Source organism: Falco peregrinus, chromosome Z (genome assembly GCF_023634155.1).
Source record: "Falco peregrinus isolate bFalPer1 chromosome Z, bFalPer1.pri, whole genome shotgun sequence".
Lineage (NCBI taxonomy): Eukaryota > Metazoa > Chordata > Aves > Falconiformes > Falconidae > Falco > Falco peregrinus.
The window spans coordinates 50,741,922-50,768,841 of record NC_073739.1 but is presented as its reverse complement, the minus strand read 5'-3'; the positions used below and the strand labels follow the sequence as shown (position 1 = coordinate 50,768,841).

General features: G+C 40.4%; 1 protein-coding gene across 2 annotated transcripts in view; it reads right to left on the bottom strand.

Moving 5' to 3' along the window:
- Positions 1-26,920, bottom strand: part of FREM1 (FRAS1 related extracellular matrix 1) — a 75,084-nt gene that overhangs the window by 28,945 nt on the left and 19,219 nt on the right. The window contains exons 6-24 of one of the 2 annotated variants that reach the window (XM_055791575.1): positions 26,488-26,811; positions 25,281-25,389; positions 24,123-24,254; positions 21,116-21,460; positions 20,298-20,440; positions 19,534-19,730; positions 18,249-18,339; positions 17,028-17,195; positions 16,280-16,488; positions 15,357-15,450; positions 14,628-14,880; positions 12,600-12,797; positions 11,207-11,392; positions 10,058-10,254; positions 9,048-9,276; positions 7,326-7,470; positions 3,871-4,012; positions 2,294-2,489; positions 1,269-1,533 (exon numbers count right to left, since the gene is read on the bottom strand). In XM_055791575.1, coding sequence (XP_055647550.1) covers positions 1,269-1,533; positions 2,294-2,489; positions 3,871-4,012; positions 7,326-7,470; positions 9,048-9,276; positions 10,058-10,254; positions 11,207-11,392; positions 12,600-12,797; positions 14,628-14,880; positions 15,357-15,450; positions 16,280-16,488; positions 17,028-17,195; positions 18,249-18,339; positions 19,534-19,730; positions 20,298-20,440; positions 21,116-21,460; positions 24,123-24,254; positions 25,281-25,389; positions 26,488-26,811 — 3,623 coding nt within the window. Of the gene's footprint in view, positions 1-1,268; positions 1,534-2,293; positions 2,490-3,870; positions 4,013-7,325; positions 7,471-9,047; positions 9,277-10,057; positions 10,255-11,206; positions 12,798-14,627; positions 14,881-15,356; positions 15,451-16,279; positions 16,489-17,027; positions 17,196-18,248; positions 18,340-19,533; positions 19,731-20,297; positions 20,441-21,115; positions 21,461-24,122; positions 24,255-25,280; positions 25,390-26,487; positions 26,812-26,920 lie in introns of those variants that run through there. The other variant, XM_055791574.1, reaches the window with a different exon arrangement.

The window sequence follows — 26,920 nt, the reverse complement described above, 5'->3', positions numbered from 1 at the left end:
AAAATGTTTCAACTGAGGAAAGTCACAAAATTACTTTTGCCTTAAGTCTAGATAATGTCACCTGAGCTGCCCTGGTGTTACAGGGAAGTTTATTGGATGTCTTCATGCCCCACTTGCTTGACTTCCCTGCAAAAAAGCTCTCAAACTGGATGACACAACATGTTCTTGAATCTTCATCATGCATCATGGAAAATGCCATTCAGATCAGGAATCTATTCAAAAAAGAGTGTAAAAAGGAGTCTTTTCTGAATGGCAACTCTTAGGAGATGAATCTTTCATTTTTCTTAATCACAAATGAAAAAAAACAATATGTTTTTAATTTTGTGTGGAAGATTTGAATTTTATAGAAAGTCCGTTTTGTGTCAAAAACTGTTTTCAGGGGGGGTTGCCAATGCTAGCAAGAAGTAAGCATTCCTCCTTTAGAAACTTCTTATTTCTGAGCTTTTTTTTTCCCCTGAATTTGATCTTTTACAAAAATGTCCCCGAGACTTGAACAATAAAACCTCTACTCTGACTTTACCTGGTTATAGCTCATTACATCATTCCACTCTGTAACTAAGGAAGGTTCATTTAAGAACAAAACAAGGAAATACTCGCTTTAGGAGTGCAGCTAGTCTAAGCTGGTGTAAGGGGAAGGTGCAGAAACAGATGAAACTAAACCTAGTGATATTTATCACTAGGCTGCTGAACTGGGCTTATAGGTAACCAGGTCTACCCCAAAAATCTAATTGTCTACATGAATTTCTGAGCCATTGTGATGCCAGAATAGATAAGTGGAATGGTTTTCAGTATGTTGAAGAACTACTTATGGATTCAAAAAGCCTGGAATCGAATGAATATGATAAATAAGAATAAAAAAGAAAGCAGTTATTTAATACCTGTATGGGCCACTTTTACCACATCCAGTTGCAGCAAGAAACCACAGGAAAATTCCATAAAGCATGTTCTCAGTCCTTCTCCCTCTCTTAAATCTTAACAGCTGTGTATATTTGGGTGCTATAATAATATTGAAGCTAGTATTATTGAGTGAATGTGGTTCTGGCTACAGTTTCAGCATCCATTAGAAAATGCATTTTTTACCAAAGCAGTCACAACTATGTGTAGAAATATCTTTGCTATATAAATATTGAGAATACCCACAGAGCTTTCACCTCTTTTTAATAATTTGTCTGGGTTTCAGTTTTGTTTCTGTTGTATTGTGGGTTTTTTTAAATATCAAAAAGAACATTCAAGGGGAAAAGTTTAGGGAGTGGGGTGTTATGCCTTACCTGAATGTATCTTCAGAAACAGCTGCCTTTGTGTTGTGAACATAGCAGACTATCTGTCTTGCTACATCCATTTGACTGAAGCTTGTAATGGGGATACCCGGATAGCTGATGTATTCTATTTGTCCATACTGGGGTGGGGAAGTTATCACACAGAGGAGCTCCTCTGGTTTGTCAGTACCATCCAGTGCAAGGAGGACATCAGTTGTAATGTAGCCCCGACCCCCTTTTGGCACTCTAAGAGGTTTTAAGAAAACAGCAATGTCTCCTGCAGGGTAGATAAAACAACACTGAAATAGTCATGGTGAATTGTAAATTGATCTCTTATGCATTATTTAGCCACACACAAGCCATCACCAGTAGAGAAATCATAGGACTGTAGGATTACAGGGAAATTCAGGCTGGAAGGGACTTCAGGATATCTCTAGTCCAACCTTCTGCTCAAAGCAGGGTGAATCATGAGATCAGCCATAACCAGATTGCTCAGGGCTTTATCCAATCAGGGAATACTGTCAAGGATGGAGACAGCACAACTCTCTGACCCTTGCTTCTATCTTAGCAGTGTAGGTTAACTTGGTATAATTTCGGTTTCTGGTAGGGATGCAATAAAAGGAGAGAGATAGTGAGACTAAGAGCATAAACCTGGGAGACAGAGCTGTTCTTGAACAATATTTTGCCTACCTTATTGCATCCTTGATGTTTTTCTGTGCTTTGATTTAGTCAGACATAAAACTAGTTTAAGAAGGATATTTGCTACTCCATTTGGAAGTAGCTGGGAGTCCTGGGAGGCAAGGTGCAAGGCATTGCTGCAGGCAGAGCCTTTTAAAATCCCAGGACCCCTTCTTCACCAATGGGAATATCAGGGCTCTGGTCAGCAGTGAAATCCAAGCAGACAGACTTTTGGGATCTGCGAGGAGACTTGCCAAGGGCTTATGTAGTTCTCAGGGAAGGATCAGGAGGACATGCACTCAGATCATCTTTATTTCAGAAACTGACACTGTAAAACATCAGGTCTGGCAGATCTTTACCCTTTTCCGTGTCCTTGATATTTATGTAGAAGTCCACAGCTGGGGATCTGTTGTACCCATCCCACAGATAAAACTTGAAGCTGTCTTGGTTCTTGGACCCTGTAGCTCCTGTATGGACATATCTCACAAGGTTCATATCCAGTTCTTCCTGAGTGCACTTCATTCCAGTTTGGAGAGTCATCCATCCTTGGTCTAACTGGAAAGAGCAGGCATGCTTCATTAAACAGATAGTCTCCCATGAATCCTCCCGTTAACTGTGTTTCTTAGCAGGTTATGCAGACTGTTAGTGGCAGCTACCTGACTTCCCTTCTGAGCTATAGACCCTTTCCTTCATGTTTTGAAGGGAAGAAAATAGCTGGAGTTGTTTCCAAACAGCTCTAAGGGTGGAGAAGATACAGTGATCATAAATAAAATGGAGTAAGTGGAATGTAGCCATTTTTACTCCAGGAAATAAATTTCTGCACACTTCTCAATGAGACACCAACAAGGTGAAAATTAGATAGTTCCTGACCCAGATTATGTTTTCTACTTCTTAATTTCACAAAGCTGCTCTTGGTTCTAACAAAAAAAAAATACCTAAAGGGATATCAGGAATGAACCCACAGAGAATTTCAGGGAAGCTCAGAAATTTAAAGCCCCAGAAGTCCTCTCATGCAAGATGTGAATTGCCCAATACAATTTCCTGCTTTTCTGAAGATAACATAGTACTCTGTATTGGAGATCTGTGTGTTTGACATTTAGCCTGCAGTAACAGTGTCAGTAGCTTTGGAGCAAAGGTTATCAAGAACAGAGAGCTCAAATACATGCAGGCACCCTACATGTTCAAACAACTCCAGACTCCAACACTTCCTCACCCCGGTGTGTGAGACACCTTTAATTCACAAGTCCCCTCGGGTGATCCACAGATCCTTGGAGGGATCCCACATCAAAATACTTTCCAGACTCACATGTCTCAGAAACTGGATTTTTTTTCTGTTATATATGCATGCCATTAAAAAGAGGCATTTTTTCTATGCTTGTTCCTGTGGCTTACCTTTGGTTAACAGATGGCCATCTTTCCTTCCATTCCTAATCTTATTTCTGCCTTTCCTTTTGCTATGTCCTTTACATGTTCTTCCTTTTTTCCCTTCCTTCCCCACATACTTTTCTTCTAACTAATGATTTATTGCTCACTTTTTCACACTCTCTCCATTCCTTCTGAACCCTGAAATAATTGCAATGGCTCACTAGTCACTTTTTTTGATTAAGGACCTTCCCCCCAACCCATCCCAGCTTCAACACTTGGCTGTCCCCCTGCATGGGCTGACTCTCTGAGCATATCTCTCCATTATCACCTGAGGTATCTGCCATGCTTCTCACCCTCCCTGTCCTCCATCTGAGGATCTGGCCTTTACTGTCAAAGTCTCTAGGACAGCATCATTGTTTGGTTCAAACGTTCTTCCAACAATCGAACTGGCCACAGCTGTCTACTTCAAAACATGACAGACATTTGGGAGAAAAGGAAGATGAACTTCATTCTACCCTAAAATAACAGAGTTCTTTGCATGCCTGCTTTTTGTTGAAGTACAAAGACTAACCTTGAGCTGAAGCTGACCGTTTTCTGGAAGTGTTTCAAATAAGTAGTAAATTCTTTCCCTAGGGGTATCTTTATCTTCTGCTGACAGAACAGCACCAGAAATTATTCGAGTTTCACCCATGTTCACGTCTATATCATCCTTCCTGCAAAAATTAGAGTCATGTATTTATGCAATAAAAGAAAAGTAACCTTTCCAACATGTAATTACTCTGCCAGGAATATGGATTACCCAGATGCTGACAGAAATTACAACTGCAGAAAGAATGAAAGGAGAGTGCCTATTTCAGTTCAAAAAACCAAAAAAAAAAAAAAAAAAAAAGCAAACAGGGTAGGCCAGCTTCTTCTTACAATGGTGAAAAACAACAAAGTAGATACCTACAACCTGAGATTTACCACATCTGCCTTCTTTCCCTGGGCCCTATTCCACTTACCCTCATACAATTTATAAGAGGACAATGTAATCAAACAGGCTGTATTGTATGTTACTACTACTATAAACCATAGCGTAGCAATACTGGCTCTAATGAATTCATTGTTTATTAGAGAAAAGACAGTCTCTCAAATAGTCTGTCCCTGCTCACTTTGATCTTTAAGAGACACTACAAAGACCTATCTGACTTCTCTGTGCTCCCCACTGCAGAATTCTCCTGGGTTCTTGATTCAAAAAGTAGGTTAAAGCCACCTATTCTTTGGCAGAAATGGCATCACTAGCAAGAAATAAAATTTGCTGCAGCTCTTAGGGAAAAAATCCCACATAGTCTGAAATTCATGCAGTTTTTCTCCAGGATGATTCTTGGATCATACCTGCTCTGTTTCTGTTCTCAGCGAGCAGCCATCCTCCAGTTTGCTTCTGCACCCTGCTTTATTGTTTTGCTATTGGCTATTTTACATTTTTGCAATGTAGCACCCTAACAGTATTATTAGACTATACAAAAGTTTCAAGGAGGTTGGAGGGGATTCAGCATATTCAGTCACCACAGGGATGGGACCTCCTCAAGCTAATCTGCCCAGGGGCCATGGGGCAGGTTGGAGAAGGACAGACTCCTTAGGCATTTGGGCAGCTAAGCTCTGGCTGGACACAACTAAGCATGTGCAAGCCGTGCTATTTCAAAGGCCAAATAAAGATCAATTTTTACAAGAATTCTAAAGACACATTCTTCATATAACTGCTCCTTCCTTTGCCAAGCTGCAACTGGCTGCTCCAAAGCAGAGTGGCAGCTGAGGTTTCCAGAGAAGGAGTTGTCAGAGTTACTTAGTGATTTTGGAATACATTTATTATTCTCAGAAAGAGCAGAGGGTTTTTTGCTGAAGATTCATATTCAAACTGATGTGGATATGAGGCATAGAAATGTCCTGTTTGGCAAAATGAGAAGCAACGAAAATGGACTGATATGACAAAGTATATGAAGTCATATTAATGAAGATCAAGCAGCTTTAATGATTTGTTCATACCAGCAATAAACATGCTGGGACTATGCAAACAGAAAGACCAGGTGTCTGACCCAAAGACTGTATGAGCGAGGAAGAGAAGATTAAAAAAAAAAAAAGTGAAGATAAACATGTTTAGCTACACCCTGAATGCTGTCTAATCCCAACTCATTTTTCTGCATAGCAGTTAGTTGATTAAGTCCTTGTAGCACTCACAAGTCTCATCTTGAGAAGAAGCTTTCAAGGGGAATGTAGTACCCCCTGGAAGTACCCTCATGAGGCCTACATTCCCCTAGGGCACCCCTTGCTACAGGATGCAATCCAAGAGGTGACAGATTGAGTTTTTGGCAATCACTGTGAATAAAAGCCACTGTTTGCCAGCCAAAAATGTCCCATCCCAGATTCATCAGTCTGTTGACCATAGCTAACAGAGATGAGAGCTGAAATTCCCTGGGCTGGAAAGGTGCCCCTAGATCAAAAGATGAGAAAAAGCTTACAGGTATTGTCAAATGTTCATCTGTAAAACACCACAGTATCATAAAGGAGTTCCTACTCCACAGCAAAGATGTGGTGACTGTGGCAGCTAAACCACTTCAATGCCAAACAGAACATGTTTCCTTAGAGCACTACTGCTTAACCACTGGGAGCATACTGCATGTCAGTGGAAGAGTAGCAGGCAAGAAGGAGTAACTTCTTACAATGAAACAGCTGTTTTGCAAGTAGATGCCTCACTATGTGCTACCGTTCACCACAGGAATGGCAAATGCTGAGATCTAACATCACCAGACAAAGCAGCAAGTTTCTGGACAGAGCTGGGCAAAGCTAAAAACACTTGGCTTCTTGAAGTCCATCACTTTTCTTCACAAAGAAAGGGTGGAAAACAACATATCAATCTTTACCATGTGAGGAAAAAAAAGGTAATTATCAGTACATGATATGAATACAAACACTATAACCTTTATTCTAGCAAGATATGGACTTTCTTGTTAGCATTATGTGGTCCTCGATAAACTTTCAACTATTAAAACTAACATTTATTAATGCAGGAAGCTCTATATGGTATAAAAAACATTCAGCATTCTTCGCCATGGGAAATGGAGGTCTGATCAGAAGGTAGGCCAAATATCCCAAGGGATCAGAAATTCACACTTTAGTGGCAGCCTGCTTAACAGGCTGCAAGTCATTTCTGAAATGCCAGCTTTAGAGGTTCAGAGCTATACCCCCAAAGCCTTCAGGTCCTGAGCTCCCCATCTGCCTGTCCAGGGCTGGAAAGCAGCCAGGAGGACAGAAGCCCTGGTAATCCATGTGGCAGGTCATCAGCTAAAAAATGGGGATCCCAAGGGATCAGCCCTTTGTTAAAATGTCCCAGAGGTTTGGCTCTCTTGCAGCCAGCTAGCTATCTGCAAATGGTCAGCCAGCCAATTTCTGACCCTTTAATTCATTTATGAGTCCTAGTTTTGAACTGGAAAGGAAGTTATCATGTACCTTTTTAGAAGCTGAATTATGGGTGAAAAATATAGTTTTGTAATAGAAAAGAAGAGAATCATTAAACTGACAGGCTTTCCCTCATGGTGCAAGGAGGCATCAGCTTTGTGGATTCTCTTATGCCAAAATTCAGAGCTGCTTTCAGAGACATGTTTAGACAGGCGGTTGCCCCAGGGAAGGGGAAAGTTGAGTAGCTGCAGTCCATACCATCATGGTCAGTGGCCAGCAGAGATGTGCAAAGATCAGGACTCTCTGGCAAACATCTTAAAGTTAGTTGCAAAAGACAAAACAAGCATGCTACCCTGCTTTTTTTTTTTTTTCCTCTATTCTTTTAATATTGAGCAGTATTAAAGTATGTCCTTCTTTCACTAAATTCTTTATTCGTTAAACTGGCTGATAGAGACCCACATGGAAACATCTGCATTGACAGTCTGTGACTAGTTATGGCATCATCCCCATCAGTCACTGACTTACTGTTTTATCACTTTTGTATCATTTTGTCTGAACTCATCCCTCTGTCAGAGACAGGAACATGTGTCTTACTTGCTCAGCAGTGGTTTCTCATCATTAACCGGGATGACCTTTACTGAAATGGTTCTGAGGACTTTATGTTTCCCATCTGATAGCTGGATTTTAAAGCTGTCAGTGAGGTTTTCCGAATTGTCATGCAAGTACATCAGCTTCATTCCTATGCAGGGTGAGCAGGGAGAAGAGGAAGAGAGAGAGGGAGGGAGGGAGGAAGACAAATGGAAAGAACAAATAAATCTGACTCCTGCAAAAATCTCTCACATCGTTTCACTCTGCTTCCACCACCCTCCTTCCTTAACCCCTCTACATATGCCCTGGTCACAGCATACCAGAAGATGAGCTTGGCAAGCCACTGCTGTTCATTAATCTAACAACATACTATTGACTCAAAGACACCAGACCGACCTGATTAAGTCACTTCACAAAAGAGTTTCTCAGCCTGAAAAAGCCACTTTGTTTCTCCTCCCCTCATTCCAATCCATTTTAACAGGGACCACAGAAAGGGTGAGACTATCAGGCAACACTCTTCTGTGTCTTAAATAATCCTCAGGGAGCTTTAAACAAGCCCTGGGGAGAGTAGCTGGCCTTGTGACTGTGACAATGGACAATCGGAAGATCTGGGCTGTAGGTGGCTTGGTCACCATTGTTGACAGGAAAAGAGAAAAGCCAAACAATTGCAAAAGAGTCAAAAATAAGACTTGGGAAGGCTCAGGAATTTGGGGTGGGGACATGATATTTCTGAAGGTTTGTATTAGACAGGCAGAGAGAAGAAATCTTTCCTCAGGTTTTGAGGGCTGAACTGTAACCTGAGTGGAAGGATTAAATACGTGTCCCTCTTTATAATGATACATCCCATGTTTCATTAAATGGCCACAGTCTGAAAGAATCCACCATATTCTTTGCACTGTTAAATACACTTTTTGATTACAGATACTTGGAAGAGCTTTGTTGTTTCAAAGCTAGTTAACTGGTCATGCTAAGCTATATAGCCCCAGTTCATACCTTTACCTTTAGGTATGTGGAGTTATGACGAAGGTATATACTGCAGCCTTTCAATATATAAAGGAGCCTTATAGGAAAGATAGAGAGAGACTTTTTACCAAAGCCTGTAGTGACAGTAAGAGGGGCAAGGGTTTTAAACTGAGAGGGGGTAGGTTTAGACTGGACATAAGGAAAATATGTTTTATAACAAGGGTGGTGAGACACAGAGAAGCTGTGGATGCCTCATCCCTGGAAGTGTTCAAGGCCAGGTTGGATGGGGCTTTGAGCAACCTGATGTAGAGAAAGGTGCCCCTGCCCATGGCAGGAGGGTTGGACTAGATGATCCAACCCAAACTGTTCTATAATTCTATGATTCTGTAATCATTTAGAGCAATATTTAATCCCATGATCAGTTAATGTGTTTTTAAATCACTCTGTCTCTGTTCTAGGTGCTGTCAAACATTTTGAGACCTGTTTGCTGATAAGTCATAATATTTCCTTTATTTCTTCAGGGCAGATGGCCTCCCTAGTCATATTACTACACTTTCTAACATGTAGGACTCTCACGGTGATTTTATTGACAGTTCCTAAAATCAACAGACAACATTAGCATTAATTAGGTTAACTTCTGTTCCTAAACACTGTCTTGGAAATACATACAAGGCAGGTGAATAAATAAGTGGTGAAGATTCCTTACTGTGCCACCTTGCCCCTTCAAAGGAAAGAAAGACCAGTGTCAGAAGAATGCGCACATACCGTTCTTCAGTAGCTCCATGGAAAAGTCATGAACAAGCAACACATGGCTGTGGTGGTCATGGTTAATTAACTGTTTATAGTGCAGAATATCATTGCCATGAACTCCATTAATAAGGAACCCATACAAGGGCCTCTGCACAACCTCAAATACCAAACGGTCTTGAGGAACATCCAGATCAACCGCATTGATAACAGAGAGATCCAACTCTTTCATATCCCCCTCTCGGACCTGAACATGAAAGAAAAGATGTCCAATTCTTTTACATAAAAATAAGATACAAAATTTTAACATGATTTCTTAAGTAGGTACTTTTGTGTATTAGTTTATCTCTTTGTTTGCTCCACCCCCCTCCTAGTAGGTATTGAACCAGCTACTGATTTCAAACAGTTTAAGAGACAGAGTAGTAAATGGTTACAGTGATGAAATGAGAAGGTGAGATAAGGGGTTCATACCTGCCCTAATTAATAGAAAAGCTGTTGGGTAAGTAAACTTCTTAGTAAGTATGAGGGAATGCACAGAGCAGAAAGCCTTTAAATACATAAATATATATAAAAATCTGATGTATATAGATTTTTACACTTATATGCACTTTACGGTAAGATTAGCTTACACTGCCCTAGCATGGTGGTCACAGAATTATTGTCTACGTTAAAAGCAGTCTTCAGATAGGGGAGAGGCTATGCCAGAAACATAAGAAAACTCTACAAAAAATTATAAAAGCTTTTGATTGTTATCTTGAAAACATAAAGATCCTTCTACTTTCTAGATTACTTTTTTCTTTTTTACTTAACTGCAAGTTACCAGAGCTGTGCACTGCACTGGTCCAGCTGAAGCTCTGCCTTACAGGTTTACATGGATTTTAACTTGGCTGTTTCCTGAACTAGGCTGGACTAATAAAGTAAGGGAAAGGTGCAGAGGAACAGGTGACAGAACAATGTTCTTGTTCATATTAAAAAGTGTTTTCTGATATAAAATAATTCTATGACAGGCATTTTGATTCTCTCCTTACGGTAATATTCCTTGCTATGAAATCTGGGACTTCATCGTTGGTTGGGTTGATCCACACGAAAAATGGAGTCTCTGCTGAGTGATGCAGCCCATCAGTGACATAAAGTACAAAGTGGTCTGCTGTTGGCTCCATTCGCATGTGCCTGGCTTGTACATAGTTTATGTTCAGAGCTTTCAGGTGCTTCAGCTGAAACGAAGCTGGAGATTTTAAAGAGATGATGAGTTAGCACAATCTTTTCCTGCTTTCTTGTCTTATGTATCATTTAAAAAATCTGAAACTGTGTCTTTCTTCAAAGAACAAATAACTTGGATTTTAAAAGTTCTCAGTCATTTTTTGGCTGAAAGATTTACACTGCATATGTTACCACAGGACACATGCCCTTCCCCTGAAACAAAAATACATCCTTCTGCTTCTTGCAGGACTGTGCAACTTCATACTTTTCATTTCAGTTTGCAGAACAGAGCCCAAATAAAAAGGTGCAAAGAACAAGTAGGAAAAGATCTGAGATCTAAATAACTACATGGTTTGTTATTTGACTGACAGGCCAGGAAAATGGAGACCAAAATGCTCAGTGATTCCAGGTGTCCAGCTGGAGACACTGGTAAAAAAAGCTGGTAGCATTACAGAGCATGCCACAATCTGTTCTGCTAAGGATAAAGCTGCTTTACAGTGTTTGAAGGTGGACAAGGGAAGAGACCCAAGTCAACCACCTCCTCCATCACTTTTGCAACTTTGCCTTAGAAACTAACATGGGACCCAGGCTTTTCAGATTCACAGCTACCACATTTAATTGACAGAAGTTTAGTTCAGCAAAGTGCAGGAGCCTTGCATGGGGGAGTGAAGGAGGAGGCAGAGAGAGCAGATTAATGTCTCGTATTAGCGCTTCTAATAGATTGCAGCTGGAATGCATAAAACAAGGATTGGCTTGTTTACTCCAAGTGCTTCAATTCTTCACATTTGCAGAGCTGCAGTCTCCCTTTGAACTCCTCCCACACAGTCCCACTGCTCTTAATTTGCCAGCATCTGCCTTCCTCAGTAAGTCCATATTAATGCACACACCTGCAGCTGTTTCACCAGAGCCCGCCACACAGCCCTCAACAAGCCCTCTGTATTTCATCTGTTTGATTACCATACATCATTAAAACTTACCTATACTTATACCAGTGTTGCTCTTCTCAAACCCAGGAGAAGGCAGTATGTTTTCAATGTAACCAAACTGGGGAGGGGAAACCAAGACAAACTCTAAGTCATCTGCAGTGGTGTCAGGGTCAATGGCAAACAAATGGTTGGTGGTAAGGGCTGCTGAGGAGCCCTCCTCCACCACAAACCTTGCACCTGCGCACAAACAATATGATAAGCATTAGTGCTTATTTACCTCATTCTACTATTGTTTTTGTTAACCAGAATGGGAAAGATAGCTATGGGGGAAAACCAACAAATACTGCATTACTGAGGAGGTTCTGGTTCAGGCTTTTTTTCTCTGCTCGTGCTATCAGCTCTACTTTTGCCATCATGTAAGTAGAGAAGAATGAGATCATGAAATTATTTTACTGCTAAGTTATTAGGTATAGTTTATGTCCTGCTTAAAATCAGTTTGTTACTTCTGTTTGTCAGAGCATTGATTATATGAGAGGTGTTACGAATTGCTCGTAATGAACAATTCTTCATGCATCTGTGCTTAATTTCCCTGCTGGGACAATGCTTCGTTTCTAGAACGTTACTTGGGTAAAAGCCTGCAAATTACAAAACTACTTATACATATGCTTAAATATTCTCTGAGATAAGTAACTTATATGTGATGCTTACAAACAAATGACATTCAAAAAGATGAGCATAAAGAAAGCATACCTTTTAATATGAATACTATATACTTCATCAAAAGGGCAGGAGGTCCATGGAATGGGCGGTTATTGGACTAAATATACAATACCAACATTATTTCCATTTTAACTGTTTTACATCCTGAAGAGTATTAGTGAAAACATGGCTTCACATCTCTTAATTTGATCTGTTATATATATCGCCTAGATTTGTCTTTATTCACTAACAGAATTAAATATAGGTAATAAAAGATTCTCTCCCTTCATGTGAGGACCAGAATCTAGATTTCTGTAGTATATTTTACATGCAAAGGTAGATGGATATTTATGTTTATGTTTTTGCATTGTATAAACCTGACAATTGTCTGGACCTCAGTTCTCTTCAGGGACAAGATATCAATCACTTTTACTCAGCCATAGTTTACATATGCAGCAATGGGCATGGAGGAGAGCAGATCTGAGCGCTTTCATCTCTAAGCACGTGATTCAAACATGCAACTTAAGAGCCACAAGCAGTTACTCATATTTGCACCTGCAGCTGAATTTGGTGATTGCACTAAACTAGCAAAAGAAAAAACAAATATTGATGGAAATTCTGATCCAAAACTTTTGTATGCTCATCTCAGCTGACTTTTTCGGATGCTAACAAAAACCCTGAGTCTTTAGCTATTGCAGTACTTCATAGCCCACATTATAATGCTATAGTGCAAGGAAGCTTTCACCAGTTGCAATTGATGGAGGCTGGTTGTCTACTGGAAGTACAGTGACGTTGAGGTCATATACTGGAAATGCATCATGACGCGGCACTGGAGAAGGAAGAGGTCCATTGTAACAGCAGTCTTTCACATCTAGGCCAGCCACAACATCAGAGACAACAAAGGTTAAGATCTCAATGCGAGGAGTCAGGCCAATCTCCCCACCTGGAAAAAATGTTGCAATTCAGAAGAAATGTTTTACCAAAACTTCATGAAGAATGATTTTGTATCCTGCAAGGGCAGTCTGCAGTATTCAAAGTCGAAGAAAACGGCAGCAAAATTACTAGTTTTCTTAATTCTGGCTGGTGGGGGTGCTATTTGGTTAGGGAGTTTGTTTGCTGTTTATAATTAATTTTAACCTACTTCTAGAGCAAAAGAGTGTAGAAAAGTGTATAACTAAGTTAGTATTACTAATTATTTAAATAATAATATTGCAACATTATAATATTATATTGAAATTGTAATAAAATTGCTAGTAGACCTCATGATTCTTTCTGCAGTAAGGCATGTTCAAAATGTACATTTGTGCAGGAACAGAGGTTTTTCTTATACTCAGAGAATGTAGGAAAAGATCTTTCTTTATGTATATACTCTCTTTATGACAAGTGGTAATATCCATGCTCTTCCAGAAGAAAACATTTTTGCATACCTACCAAGAAATGCGTGTACTTCTATGTGCCTCTTACCCCTACAAAATGGACTATCACAAAGACTGTGCTTTGTAACTGTACTGTATATTATGCCTATATGTAATCATGTTCAAAATGTAGGCTGATACAGCACGGGACTGGGAACTGTCACCCCTTGCAAGAAGCATCTGTAGCTGAGTGCATTCCAGTTCTCAGCACTTCTGGCAGCCTGTGTCTTGTATTGCTGCGAGATATTACTAATAAGCTGTCTGCAAAAGAAAGGCAACAACTCCCACCCTTTCTTGCAGTATCAACTGGCAGCACATTTGACATGGAGAAATCTGGGAATGAAAAACACTGGCACTGCATGCATCCTTGAAGGTCTGCCCTTCACTGCCTTTGCAAAACAATGCCATTGAAATAATGTTCCTGATATCTTAAGTATGCTGAAGAAAAGTTTGTTATGGGTGGCCATAGTCAAGTACTTCCTTCTCTTCTCAAATACCAGCTGTTCATTTTAGACAGTGCCAAGCCTGAAAATATCATGTATATGCTCCATGCTAGCACAAAATTACAGACTAATTACACAGAAAAACAGAGCCTTTGAGAAAAAAAATAGACTAAAGCTGTCATCAGAGACGTAGAAAAGAGAATCCTTTTAATGCTAATGAAAAGAAGAAATTAAGTAGGAAAGGGAGTTAACCATCCCTTGATTTATGTGGGTAATTTAAAAAAAAAAAAAAAGTATTTTTGGATTTTAATGACAAAACCACAAAAGGACATATTTTTAGCACTGTGGTTCTCTTGAAGAAAATCCAAACACCACTTATCTTGTGGTACAGAAAGACTATAAACTGTCCAAAAGTTGATATCGATCTAGATTGGAGTGGCAAGTAAAAAGTACCTGAAGTTGTTAACAGTTTTCTATTAAAACTCTGCACATTCATTTACAGCATTACACTATTTTATCTAAAAACAACTATGGGAAAAGGTCGAAGTTTTTTTTAATGTCATGAAACAAATAAACCCCCCCAATTTTATACCTAATTTAAGAATGATTTTTCCAAAAGAGCCCAAGATATTTTGTCAGCAACAGTAAAATCCTCCAGGATTATGATGCTTTCATGTGCTTGTTCTAATAAGATTTTCAGTTCAGGCAGGGATTTGGAGAACACATTAAAACACTTGGTAGTTGTGTATTATCAGCCCTCTTTGGAAGCCAGCTTACTTTTTCCCCTAGTCACAACACATGTGGTGTCTCAGCAATTCCTGCTGAGCTTCTGCAAAGATTACAAGGATGCAGGTTAAGATTTTTTTGCCAAAAACTCTCTGATTTCCAGTCTAATGCTGTCCTTAACTCACTTACTAGTGTGCTTATATGTGATTAAACCAGAGATGACATCAGCTTGGGAGAAACGATCCACGGCAATGCCAGCTTTCCTCACTACCCCATGGTAGGGCTGGCGAGCCAGCATAAACATCAGTTTCATGTCATCGCTGTCTGCATCTGTGGCATAAATGTACTCTGAGGAGAGGACCACTTCTTCACCCTCCAGGCAGTGGAGCACAGGAACAAGGTCTGTTTGCATAACAGGTAACTCGTCATTCACAGGCGATACCTAACCAGAAAAATAATTTAGCATCTTTTATTTTCCATTTCAGTGGAAACCTGTTGTTTTAATACATTGATTTCTAGCCCAAACCAGCAGTATGATGTCAGTGTCAGAGGACATTGAGGTTTCTCTATGAACAAAATGAAACCAGCTGAATTAAGGTCACTCTTCAAATACAAAGACAAAATAAACCAAACTAGATAATTATAACTTGAGAAAGAAAACTCACTCCCCATATTTAAGTACAGAGAGAATAATTCCAGACAGAAGAACCCAAGCTAGAGCAAGCACAAACACCTTTCAGCTAATACAACCCAAATCTCCTCTCAGATTTGCCACATAAACCTGAAAGCTGAGGTTAAAATGGAAGCCTAGCATATCCGTTATTTTCTAATTTCCAAGGGAATGTGAAGGCTTTCACAAGTCAAGCTTTGCATTCTTCTACAAAGGCAAGTGCTCTCAGAAATGTGCAATATACTGACCTTGACTTGCAGGATGAAGTCTACAAAATGAATGCCATCTGTGGCTACAAAGAGGATATCATCAGTGAGAGTCTCAGAGCCATCATGCCGATACCTGTGGGGGGAAAAAAAGGCTATGCAGATTTCACACAAAGAAGCTGCACTTTCTGGTCATGCCAGACAATGTGGATCCCTCCCAATGTAAAAAGCTAATCGCTGTGCAAGGGTGTCCATCTAAGACTGCTTATTCTGAATCAATGTCTTTAGAGGGTTTGTGGGGTCTCCTACAAGAAGAAAACCCTCAAAATATACCAGACATCAGCTGGGAAAAAGGCTTCACTGAGGCTCTGTCATCTGTGTCCTGGCTGCTTATAAGGAGGAGTCTACCAAACATGTACGTCCTCTCTGTGGTAGGTGCCTTCTTTAACTAGCAGATGGAAACAGAGACAGGGACCTCTAATTCTGCATGCATGTAGAAAGCTGAGTCTTGTTCTTGTCACAAACACAGCAGAAAGAATTTCATCTGTAGGTTAATTGGTGCTAATACAAATTTTCTTGTAAACTAACCAAGTTTAATAAATATACAACTTCTTTAAAAGAAAAAAGCTGGCAACCATTGCTTTCTTCACAGGAATGGCATGGCTGAATATAGAATTTGCCTCCTCATCTGCCTGGGGCAGTGCTTTATAGAGAAACCATTCTACATCAGACATGGTCACTAGCTCCTGCTTCCTGGTCACACAGCAGCTCAGTTTGCACAGGGACTGTTGCGGCCCCAAGGCTCAGCCAGCAATCTTGGCCTTGAGCAGCTCTGCCAGGTCTGTGCTATGGCAAGCATGGCTAGCTGTACCCTCTGCACCTCACACCACTTCGCTGCAGGGCTTTCACTCATCTGACTGAGAGACACAGCCACCGCCAGAGGAAAAGATGACCACTCTTCCAACCTGACTGCCAGTGTATGCAGGTCCCCACAGGAAAGCCTGTCTCCTTCATTCATGGAAATGCCATCCAGCTCCACCACCCCATGCTGAGGCTGCCTCTGCAGGAAGAGAAGGAGATGGTCCCGTTTTGTGTCCACATCAGAGATGAGAATGTGTTCCTCTGTGACAGGGCTCAGGCCACCCTCTTCCACTCTCAAATGGCTTGTAAAAACCTGCATGGAGGAGAAAGGCTGAACTCTCTTTTCTACTGCACCTCCAAACACACACCAAATAGAGCAATTTCAGTTTGCTCTGGTATAAGGACCTGTGACACCTTAAAAACGAAAATGCCAAAGGCTGTACTCTTTCATGCTGTGTTAGGAAAACCTAACGAATTTACTAACAGTAGGCCCTGATAGTGCAACCCAATCCTGATCCCATTCACTGATGGTCCTGGCCTTCACAGGCAAAAGGCAACACAAAGAGAAGGGATGCAGTTTGGGTAACCAGGATGCGATATATGTGTTTTCATACAGCCACTCAGATGCTGAAGGTAGCCTTCAGTTTATTTAGCACAAAAAATCACCTTGCACACTTACTGGACTTTACCTTCTACTTCAGTCCCAATGCAGGCTACATGCAAGAAGCTGAAACCCTGATCCCATGGAAGTTTTATTTTTTATTTCAGTCAGATCAAGACATCTCTCTGCACTTCTGTTTCTACTCAAAGCCATTTCCAAGTCCTTTCCTTTCACCTTCACCACCACCCTACCTCTGGAGCTTGATTGTCCACGGGAAGAATCGTAATATTGAAGCAGATCCCATGCAAAGTGCCACCATGCTGATTGCTGACAGAGAAAATAAACTGGGCTTGCTGAGGTTCAGGCCCAATATCCTGCAGCGGTGGCATATAGGCAACTTTCATATAGTTTACAGCATGCTGCAAAAGGAGAAGAGAGGTGCATGTAAGAAGAGATAATGGGAGCAGCCATAATTCAGGACAATAGGGACCTTTCTCATCCCCTGATTAGATGTTATCCAAACTGTCAAAAATAATTCCCAGAAACTTTACACTTACTCTTTAGCCACTGGCAATGCCTGGATTAAATGCATGTTTAGCTACAAATCAGGTGAGTACAGGTTCAAATACTCAAACCTGTAGCAAAAAGTACAAACACAGTTTCTAAGTGATAACAGAGGCAATGGACCTATCTCCTTGATGGAGCCCTTTAAGAATGCTGGTCCCAGGGCCTTTACTAACTGTGACTTTAAAATAAACAATTCATCAACACATAACTTTTAATGTAATGTCGCCCATAGCAGCTGAATTTGCCCTCACCGGTATAAATGAAATGTGCATCCTGTCTCCCCAGGTGAGGGCAGGCCAGTGAAAAAGGCTAAAATAATCACCAAAGGCTTGCATCCAGACACACATATTAGGCACTTGATCAAGGACTTCTAGCCTCAGAGCTTTCATTATAGTACTGCAATAATCACTGTTATGCAATCTTAACCATACAGCAGGATATAAACCAGGGTACTTCACTGGTATTTGTAAAATATATATCATAACACAGAAGCATGAAAACTGAACAAAAAAATCCTGAAAAAAGACCTGTTCCAGCCTGTATTGTATCTATCAGTGGAAAAACTGAGAAGAAGCAGGAAACTGTCAAGGCCTTATTTCCACGTTTTGTGTATTTTTTCCTTCCTCTAAATGTCATGCTGAAGCCAAATTCAGGCTGCTCTAGGCAACTGCAACCCCTGCTGGTTTCAGAAGAATACTGTTTATGTATTGCAGGACTGAAGCATGATGGAAATTTGTTTTAAAAGCTGGAATTGAGTTAGCAAAGTTTTGAGCTTCTTAAGCAGAGCTTGTAATAGTACTGCTCCTCACTCTTCACCTCTTGTTTTCCTGTCAAAAAGAAGCTGTACACTTGTAACTTTTTATATTTGTTTAGAACTGGTTGTGGTATCAGGTATCATAACAAACCTGAGTAAATGACTGCAGTGCAAGAGCAGCAGGATCCTTGACCAGCCTGGGGATGGTGTCCACCATAAACAGCTTCCCAGCATCTGAATGGCTGCACAAAAATATGTATGTCACATCCTGGTTAGCAATACTGAAGAATGGCAAAAACAACAGTCACGTAGCTCAATCTTGCATTTATTAACATCCCACACCCAACTGGATTGGGATGAAAAGCATTTTTCTCTCTTCTATCCTTGTTATTAATGCAAACATTATCACAGCAAACTGAACGCAAGAAATATTTTTCAGGATGGTCATGAAAAATCATTGCATACCTTTTAAGCAAACTCAGCTTGCTACAAGTGTGTCTCTGCACAAGCCAGATACCGTTTACACCACGTGCAAGTCTAGTCCATCACAATCTGATTACTTACACACCCACATTTATCTTTATGTAGAAACATAAATTATTTCTGGGATTTGTGCATCTTATAAACTTGTGAAACGAACCAGTTCCCAGCAAGTCAGCTTCCCAACAGCAGTAACCAGTGAACTGGATTTGACTGAATAGGGGAACAGCCTAAACATCCCTCTGCCCCAGCTGCATAATGATTCCCTGTTGTTTACGGTTAAAACTCAGAGTGTGGCTCTTCAAACAACTTGGCAAATTGTTGCTGGTGCTCTCACAAATTTACCAAATGGTGAAACAGTATCAGTGACATGTAAACTGCTACCACACCCATCTATCCCATATCCCCATTGCCCCCATAACTTGTTCTGCCTGCATCCTGCTCCACATGTTCCTGGTCCTGGATCAGGAGTCCTTCACAGTGCCACAGTGATAATACATATCCTAGAAGAAGCTGGAGCACCTCATCTTAGCCTGGGGCAGGCCCAGTTCAGCTCCACTTTGTTAGCAGAGGTGCTGTGACTTAAGTTCAAGGCTTTACAGGATCCCACAGGCCAGTGTAAAATGCAAGCCCAACAAAAGGAAAGCAAAGATTTCAGGTGCTTTCCTCCTTATTTTTTGCTAAATTATACTTTCTTTCCTTTGGGGTTGGGTTGGGTTTGTTGTTTGGGTTTTTTTGGTTGGTTGTTTTTTGTTACTCTGTGTATTACTCTGTTGCTTTCAGCTCTAGCTCACCCTTACTCATCAACAGTAGAGCTGCACCCAGCTGTTGGCACCTGTGCTTTAAGCAAACAGATGAAGAACCTGAGACACAAGCATGCTAGTGCCACTGAGACTGCTCCTCTTACATGGGTCATTGCCCTGTCCCACCTGAAAGGTATGGCAGATCACACCTACCCAGGCATGCAAGAGAAAAATGGGGAAGTGGTTATGGTGTATGTGAGTTCCCTGTCTTGCTCTTCCACATCCATGAAGTGGAGATGTTTCTTTGTTAGGTGAGCAATCTCAGTCTCCTTAACAACCAGGTGACGGGTTGTTCCTGGGGCTTCTCTGGGTAGCTGATCGTCCACAGGGACAATGTGTACCATCATCACCTGAAATCAGGAAGACAGTAAAATCAGCAGCTGTTCCACTCAGTAAGAGAGTGTCCAGACAGCTGCTTACAAACATGCACACACAGAACTAAGTGGATGACTGGAATATGAGATGTAGGATGTGGCTGTCATGACATATCATGAATACATAAGTAATGGAGATATAAAACAATTCAATACAAAGCCTATGAATGTTAGAAGTTTCCTTTTAAATTAAAAACAAAGTCAAATTCAGTATGTTGGACTCCTGGGTGAAAGAAGTAGCCTTTTCTCAGCTGACTTCAGGAGGGCTGTTTAGTTTGTTTGTACCATCTCCAAATCTAATTTGTTTTCAACATTTCATTTTACGATGTGGTAAAAAGTCTTTGCAATGGACTCAACTCTCTGCAGCCAGGCAGAGAGAATTGCCCCATGAAAAGCAAGAACAAGAGATAGATCTAGATAACATTACTTGTGATAGTGATTGTGGTGATGGTAAACAGAAAAGATCTATATCAGAATCTGTAAAATCATCAGCCTTTTGAAGGAAAAATGCTGTACTCTGTCAAAGATGCTTCAGTTTCATACCTGTGGCTCTGAGAGATTGGGAGGGTCATGGCTATCACACAGCACAAACTCAAGGGAATCTTCAAATACTTCTCCTCCCAAATGGCGATAATAAATTATTCCATTAAATAGATCCCTCTGAAGAAAACTGCTGACAGAGTACCCTGTTGAATTGAAAAATATATCTTCTATTGAACAGTGCATAATTTTAATAATTCATAAAAATTATCCATTACCTTTGCAAGTAACCAGTGAAGCATAATGTCCTTTCTTTCACCCTAACTAGAATAAACCCTTTGAAATGTTATCTCATTGTCTTCCATGTTTCCTGAAGATCATCAACTTCTTTTTTATGTCCCTTAAAGATCATTCAAAAAATGAAGCAACACAGCAAATGGGCCTAAAACCCTGTTAGGGGGCAAAAGAATCTGCAGGACTAGCAGTGTCTGCAGCTTAGCACAGGAGTTTTTGAGTTCAGTTACATGGAAGGAGAGCTTTTTTCCTCTTTTAGCACCATTAGTGTCACCTGATAGCTTTGAACTTGCCAGGGATCCTTGTGGATAAAGTTAACTGACCAGCCCAACTTTTCTGGAGGAGAAAAACACAGTAGGGAAATAGACTCAGAATGGAAGAATTATAGGATAAATTGTGTTCACAGGCATAGTTATGCTGGTGCAGAAATCAACAGTAATTAATGGTGGGGATTTACACTATAATGAAAAAGTCCAAATTTGCCATGATTTGTCCTGAGGCAAGATAAGTCCCCTAATTGTAACATTTGATGTGGTTTAAAAGGAGAGGACAAAGAATAGCTTGCTATTGTGGACATGTTTTATTACCTGTCAAGTTTGGTCCTGGTTTCTTCATGATTTCTCCAGCCCGTGGTGGATTGGTAATATTGAATAGTATGTAATCATCACTGGAATCCATGTCAGAAGCATGAAGCATGGAGCCCTGAATCAGAATCGTCTGTCCCTCGTGAACTTCAACGACCACATTGCTGATAAGAAATGGAGGGCTGTCATCTTTAGGGAGGATATTGATTGGAAATTTATGGCGAATACTGTGGTGGCCATCAAAAATCCTAAACACCACAAAGTCCTTAGTAGAATCACTGTCATCATGATGGTAGTGAACAACTCCAGCCTGAATGTCAGAGACTGTGAACATGAATCCTTTCCCTCCTGTCAAAACAGTGGAAGAAAATGCATCAAAAACATGCAGTTCAGCCCAGAGAATCCTTCCACCAATATGAATGTTATTAAGGGAGAAAGAAGGAGAATGCATTTTTAGAAAAATCAAACAAAACTTCACCTACTGGAAGCAAGTTTGTAGAAGGTAGAATAGTTAATAAGAATGCAGAATTTTCAACTGTGGTAGCAAAGAAAATGTCCATTGCAATTAAAATAACTGGCAATATCAAGGACTTGTAACTGTAATTGTTTCCACTTTTATTTCAACCTCTACTTTCTTATCAGAGCATTTTGTATGTATTTTAAGCATTGAAGAGAATATGCTTTTATAATTACTGCTCAGCATTTCATTGCAAGTAAAAAATAATGTTTGTGAGTCTTGTTTTTTCTGCATGGTGAAGTTAGTGTCTATACTAAGGCAATTTTACACCACTGCTTCACTAGACATGTTACGTACCCACACATGCAATATTCAGACAGGTTAAAGGTTTTGAGAACTGCAAACTGGTGCTGGAAGCAGGGCCTCCAAAGGTAACATTTTTTTGCCCTCCATGTTGTGTAATATCAGCAGAGACACCCACACACTCCTTTTGCCTCCTTACTTGAAAAGAATTATGGGTAAACTTTAGGATGGAGAAATAACTGCTTCATCACTGTACAAAAGTCTGTTAAAGGTGGCAGAAGACAGGCAACACCACCATACATACCTCTTTCTTTCAGGGGTTTCCTTCAGCTGGCATTACCAAACCTAACAACAGAGACTTCAAGACATTGGGCTGATTCACTGTTTTCCACAGTTAATGGGAATCCCTCCACTGATTCAGTGGGTGGTGGCTCAGACCATTTGCCAGCAGCATTATAGTGCAGCTGGAGGACTAAACCTGAGCTTTGTTTCAAAGTTTGAACATCAGTTGGTGCTTGCTAGACAAAAAAGGCAATTGCCAAAAATTGTGGTGATGGTTTACTTTGCAGGTGCCTATGCAGACACATAAAAGAGAGTAAGGCACAGTCACTGGAGAAGAAATATCCACCCCTGGCTGGCCCATGGGAGGCTGAGAAACCCTGGGGGGTGTATGCAAAGATGAGACTATCACCATGAGATAGTCCCTGCAGGTGCAGCTGGTCTGCTGCTCTACAGCCTGCAGCCCACTCCCTGGCTGGCCGCACAGCCCGCCATGACAGCATATCTGGGGCTTAGCCTGTCTAACAATTCTGACACCACAGAGTTTCTGTTTGTGGCATTACAGGAGGATGGTTATGCAGACACTGAACTCCTTGGCAATAATTTCCTGAGATGAAACATACTTCTGAATAGTTTATCTTTCCACTAAATTCCAAATATCACCTTTTCTTTTTCTTTAAATACTTGCTTTTTATGTCTTCAGGCTATGCATTTTAATGAATATGTTTAACTACCAAAAAATCCAGCACTGACAGTGGCAGCATCTTTCCACCCTGCCAACAGCAGAGTAACTTTTTTTATGCAACCATTTTCCCCGAGAGAGCAGAGCAGCACTGTGCTGACTCATGAGACTGCAAAGCAAAATTATCAACATTGACATTGCAGGAGGCTAACAAATTATAAGTCTAATTTAATTGCCACTTTTCAAAATAAATCTTAAAGCTGCCAGTAAATAGCAACCATATCCAAGTACTGTCTGTATTTGCCAGCAAGTCAAGATCACTTGGCATTCCTCAGCACCTTCAAGCAAAAATGTAAGAGTGAAAATATAGTCACTGCATTTTGCCTAGGTTGTGCCTGCGTGATGAAAGCATAGCTGATTCCTTTAAAATTTCAGTTTTGGGATGTAGATGTATGTTAAGAAAATAACTTATAAATACTGAATTTTTCAACACTTTTGTTTTAGTCCCTGTGTCTAGTGTGGTTGTAGCAAGCAAAGCCAAACAGCAGAGAGAGCAGCCTCCCAGTGCACCACCAGCATGTCTACTTGCCTTTGGCTGCGGAAGCCAGGGCAGGATGGCAGAGCCAGACTGGCCAGCAGCAGCTTCCCACTAGTGTGTGGCTGTGCCCACCTCTCTCCATGCGGGTCTTGCCTTTTGCTCCAGAGGGGAAACCTGCATACAATGTGTTCTCATGCCCTGGGTTTTCTTGTTTCATGTGAGAAACACTAAGCAATGAATGCGTATGCTAGTGTTTCTCTTGTTTTGCAGTGGCATCACAGCACTCTCTCCTGGGGAGTTACCCATCCTTATTTCGCCTTGGTGGGACAGGGCCACACCAGACCTGCTGCATGCTGCTACTAGCTACATTAGCTCACTTGGGCTGGATTCACCTCAAGTGAAGAAACTAAGAACCAGTTTCAGTTTCAAACGGAAGTGATGTGTAGGCAAAATGCCAGACTTAAAGTATCTCAAATTTAAGGATGTGGATAGCATAAATACACTATTTGCAAATGCGTCAAAGCTATGCAACTGACTTGCTGTATGAGCTTGTGAATTTTTGAATCTCTTACTCTGCATCCAGATATTTCCATCCTCACCGTCATTCTCTTGTAAATCCTGCTCATGCTGGCAGCCCTCAGCAGGGAGGGAAATACGACAGGCTCTATCAATGTCTTACTGACTGCCACATTATCATAGTGAGTTGTCACTAGAGAACATGTTTCCAGGCCCTCAAGTGGAAGTGATTTACCTCTCACCGTGAGCCGACCGTGCTGTAAGCCATCAACTGTGACCAAGCAAACATTTTGGATGTCATCGTTGTCCACAATTTGGAAGTGTTTCCATGTAATCGGCCGGGATTGCCCTTCCAAGAGGCTGAGGCCTGCGAAGAGAGGACTGTTAATTCACCAAAGTGTCTGCAACTTTAAAAGCTGTCAGCATCTAACCTTTCTAAAGTTTTTTGCAGTCAAGAAAAAAAGATGTTACTTGCCTTAGTCAACTGTCTTTAAAGACTTTTTTACAGAGAAATAATATATTCTGGTTCCAAATTACCTGATAGACTAGCTAGGCAGATTTCTGGACTTGTGCACAAACTGAAGCATTGCACTTGAAATATCACAACATCTGAAACTGGGTACTCAGTTTCCTTATTGAGTCTGCATTTAAAAATGTATGTTGATCTTCATGGTGGAGGACAGTATCTCTTCTTTTTATTCTGAGAGTCATTTTGGGTGAAGTTTCTCTGGGAGACATAAAAGCCTGTTCCTCTCAGCTCCTTCCCTTCTCTACTGTGAAGAGACTGCACTTTCCCTGGCGTTAACTTAAAGACTTGCTTGACCTTACACCTTTGCCTTCTGTTGATTAAATATCAATGCACATTTCACTCTAGATGGGAGGGCCTGCCCCATCTCCAATGTAGGCATTATAAATCTGTTTGAATAAGCCTTAACCCTGGAAGGTTTCCAGGCTTGAAATGACTGGTGGTATGTCATGCCTTTTTTTTCTACCTGTTCATTTTTGCAGACTTCCACTTTAACAATACCCACGAGCCTTGGTCTTTCTCACACACTACCCTACTACTCCTATTCCATCATGTATTTGTCTTTACTATTTACACTCTCTTATGTTCAGCTCGTTCTTGAAGAACATGCTATATACAGGAATCCTGGTTTTCCTGTAAGGCCTTTTTTTCTTTATTTTCCATTCCAGTTAAAACTTAAGATTTTTTCAAGTTGTAGCAATTTGTGTCCCCCAAGATGGATAAAGGAAAAAAAAACAGATTTACACTCCCTTCATTTAATAATCCTTAAACTCCAGGTGTAAAACTAAATCTTAGAGATTTGTCAACTGTCTCTGTCAAAACATTATAAATTCTGTAGCAAAATAAACTGAAGAAAAGAGATTTCACCTGTATTCCATGAAACCCTAGGAGCATTCGTATCTGCTGTTCTGATAGAAAGATGCACAGTGATTGGTAAACTCCTTTCAAAGTAGAAATCATGAACCTCAAACTCCACCTGTTGTGAAAACAGACAAGCTATTTATTGGGAAAAAAAACCACCCTGAAAACCAGCTGTACCTCAAAACACATATAGTGTGTTTTTTTCCTGAGAGATCTTAAAGGCTTCTGATAATACGTTAACAAATTAAACTTGACCTAGTTTCTGAAAAGAACTTTTGAGGTTCTGCATTAAATTACGTATCTTCCTTCTATGCATTTCACAGTGAATGCTGGAAAAGTTAGTTTGCAATGTGTTGAATTTAATGGGAAAGATAAGCATTTTCACTGATGTTTGGGGTACAATTAACTCAGTAATTAACTTAAGGCTTCTTTAATAGTAATAATTAAAGGTGGGAGGGGCTTTCCTACTCTTTTAACATATGTAGGACCAAAAAAAGTATGAAACAAAAGATACAGACCTGCACAGAAAAAACCCAAACAAAAACAAAACAAACAAAAATTTCAGACTCCTGAATTATCAAATTCTTGAACCTGCAGTCAAGCAATGCTGAAAGCAGAACAGAGAAGAAGCCCTTAAGGAGCAGGAGATGTGGTAGACTGATCCTCATACTAAGGAAACAGAAAGGAGGTTCCTGTGACAGCCAAGGTTAAAAAAAGATGCATTGTCATCATCACGTGCCAAAGTTACTGTGTTCCTCTGCTTTCTAGTTCACCCTTTCTGCAGCTTACCTTGCTCTGATTTTCTGTTTCTTCAGTTTCATCACTTTAATACCAAACATTTTGTTTTGTTTAGTTTATTGCTTGTAACTGTCTTATTAGATAGTTATTTTATAACTCTCAGCATATTTAAATGCTCCTTTACATCATTTATCTTCCTGTTACATCTCCTTTTTAAACCTGTTGTTTATTTCTCAGACTGCTGGCATGCTACTGAGTTACACAAAATACCTAGCAGCACTGGTTAATGAAAAAATAAAGCAACTCTGTACCCGAAGTAGGAGACATTCAACATCAGCAGCACTCTGTGGCAGATCTGGAGAGAGACATTTTTTTTTTTTCTGAAAAATATCCTGATGTATGAATGCATTTATTTACAGCTAACTGAATCCTAAGGATATGAAAAATAGCAAATGCTTATACATTTCACTGTTACCTCATAATTCCTTCTCTCTGTGTGGCTCCTATTTGGAGGCTGATAAGCAATGAGCATGTCACTGAGATCTTTCCACGTGAAGGAACCAACAGGTTTTGTGTGGTCAGATAGATGAGTGATGAAGCCCTGTGGAGGTGGCTTGGTAATGTTGAATACAAGCAGGGACTTTGGAGTTTCGTTGTCTTCAGCATCAACAGTTGTGGTTGTAATGGGGGTTAAAATAAATTGATCTACTTCCAGGATGAACTTTGCCATCGGGGCAGCTTTGGGTATCTGATTGGGACTGGCACCTTTAATATGAACAGGGAGCCACGCATACTCAGTCTATAACAGGAAAAAAATAGGACAACTGAAAGACAAAGTGAAGCAAACAAAATAAATTCAATTTCCATCACCTTCACATAGCTAATTGAGGTACATGTCAAAACAATAA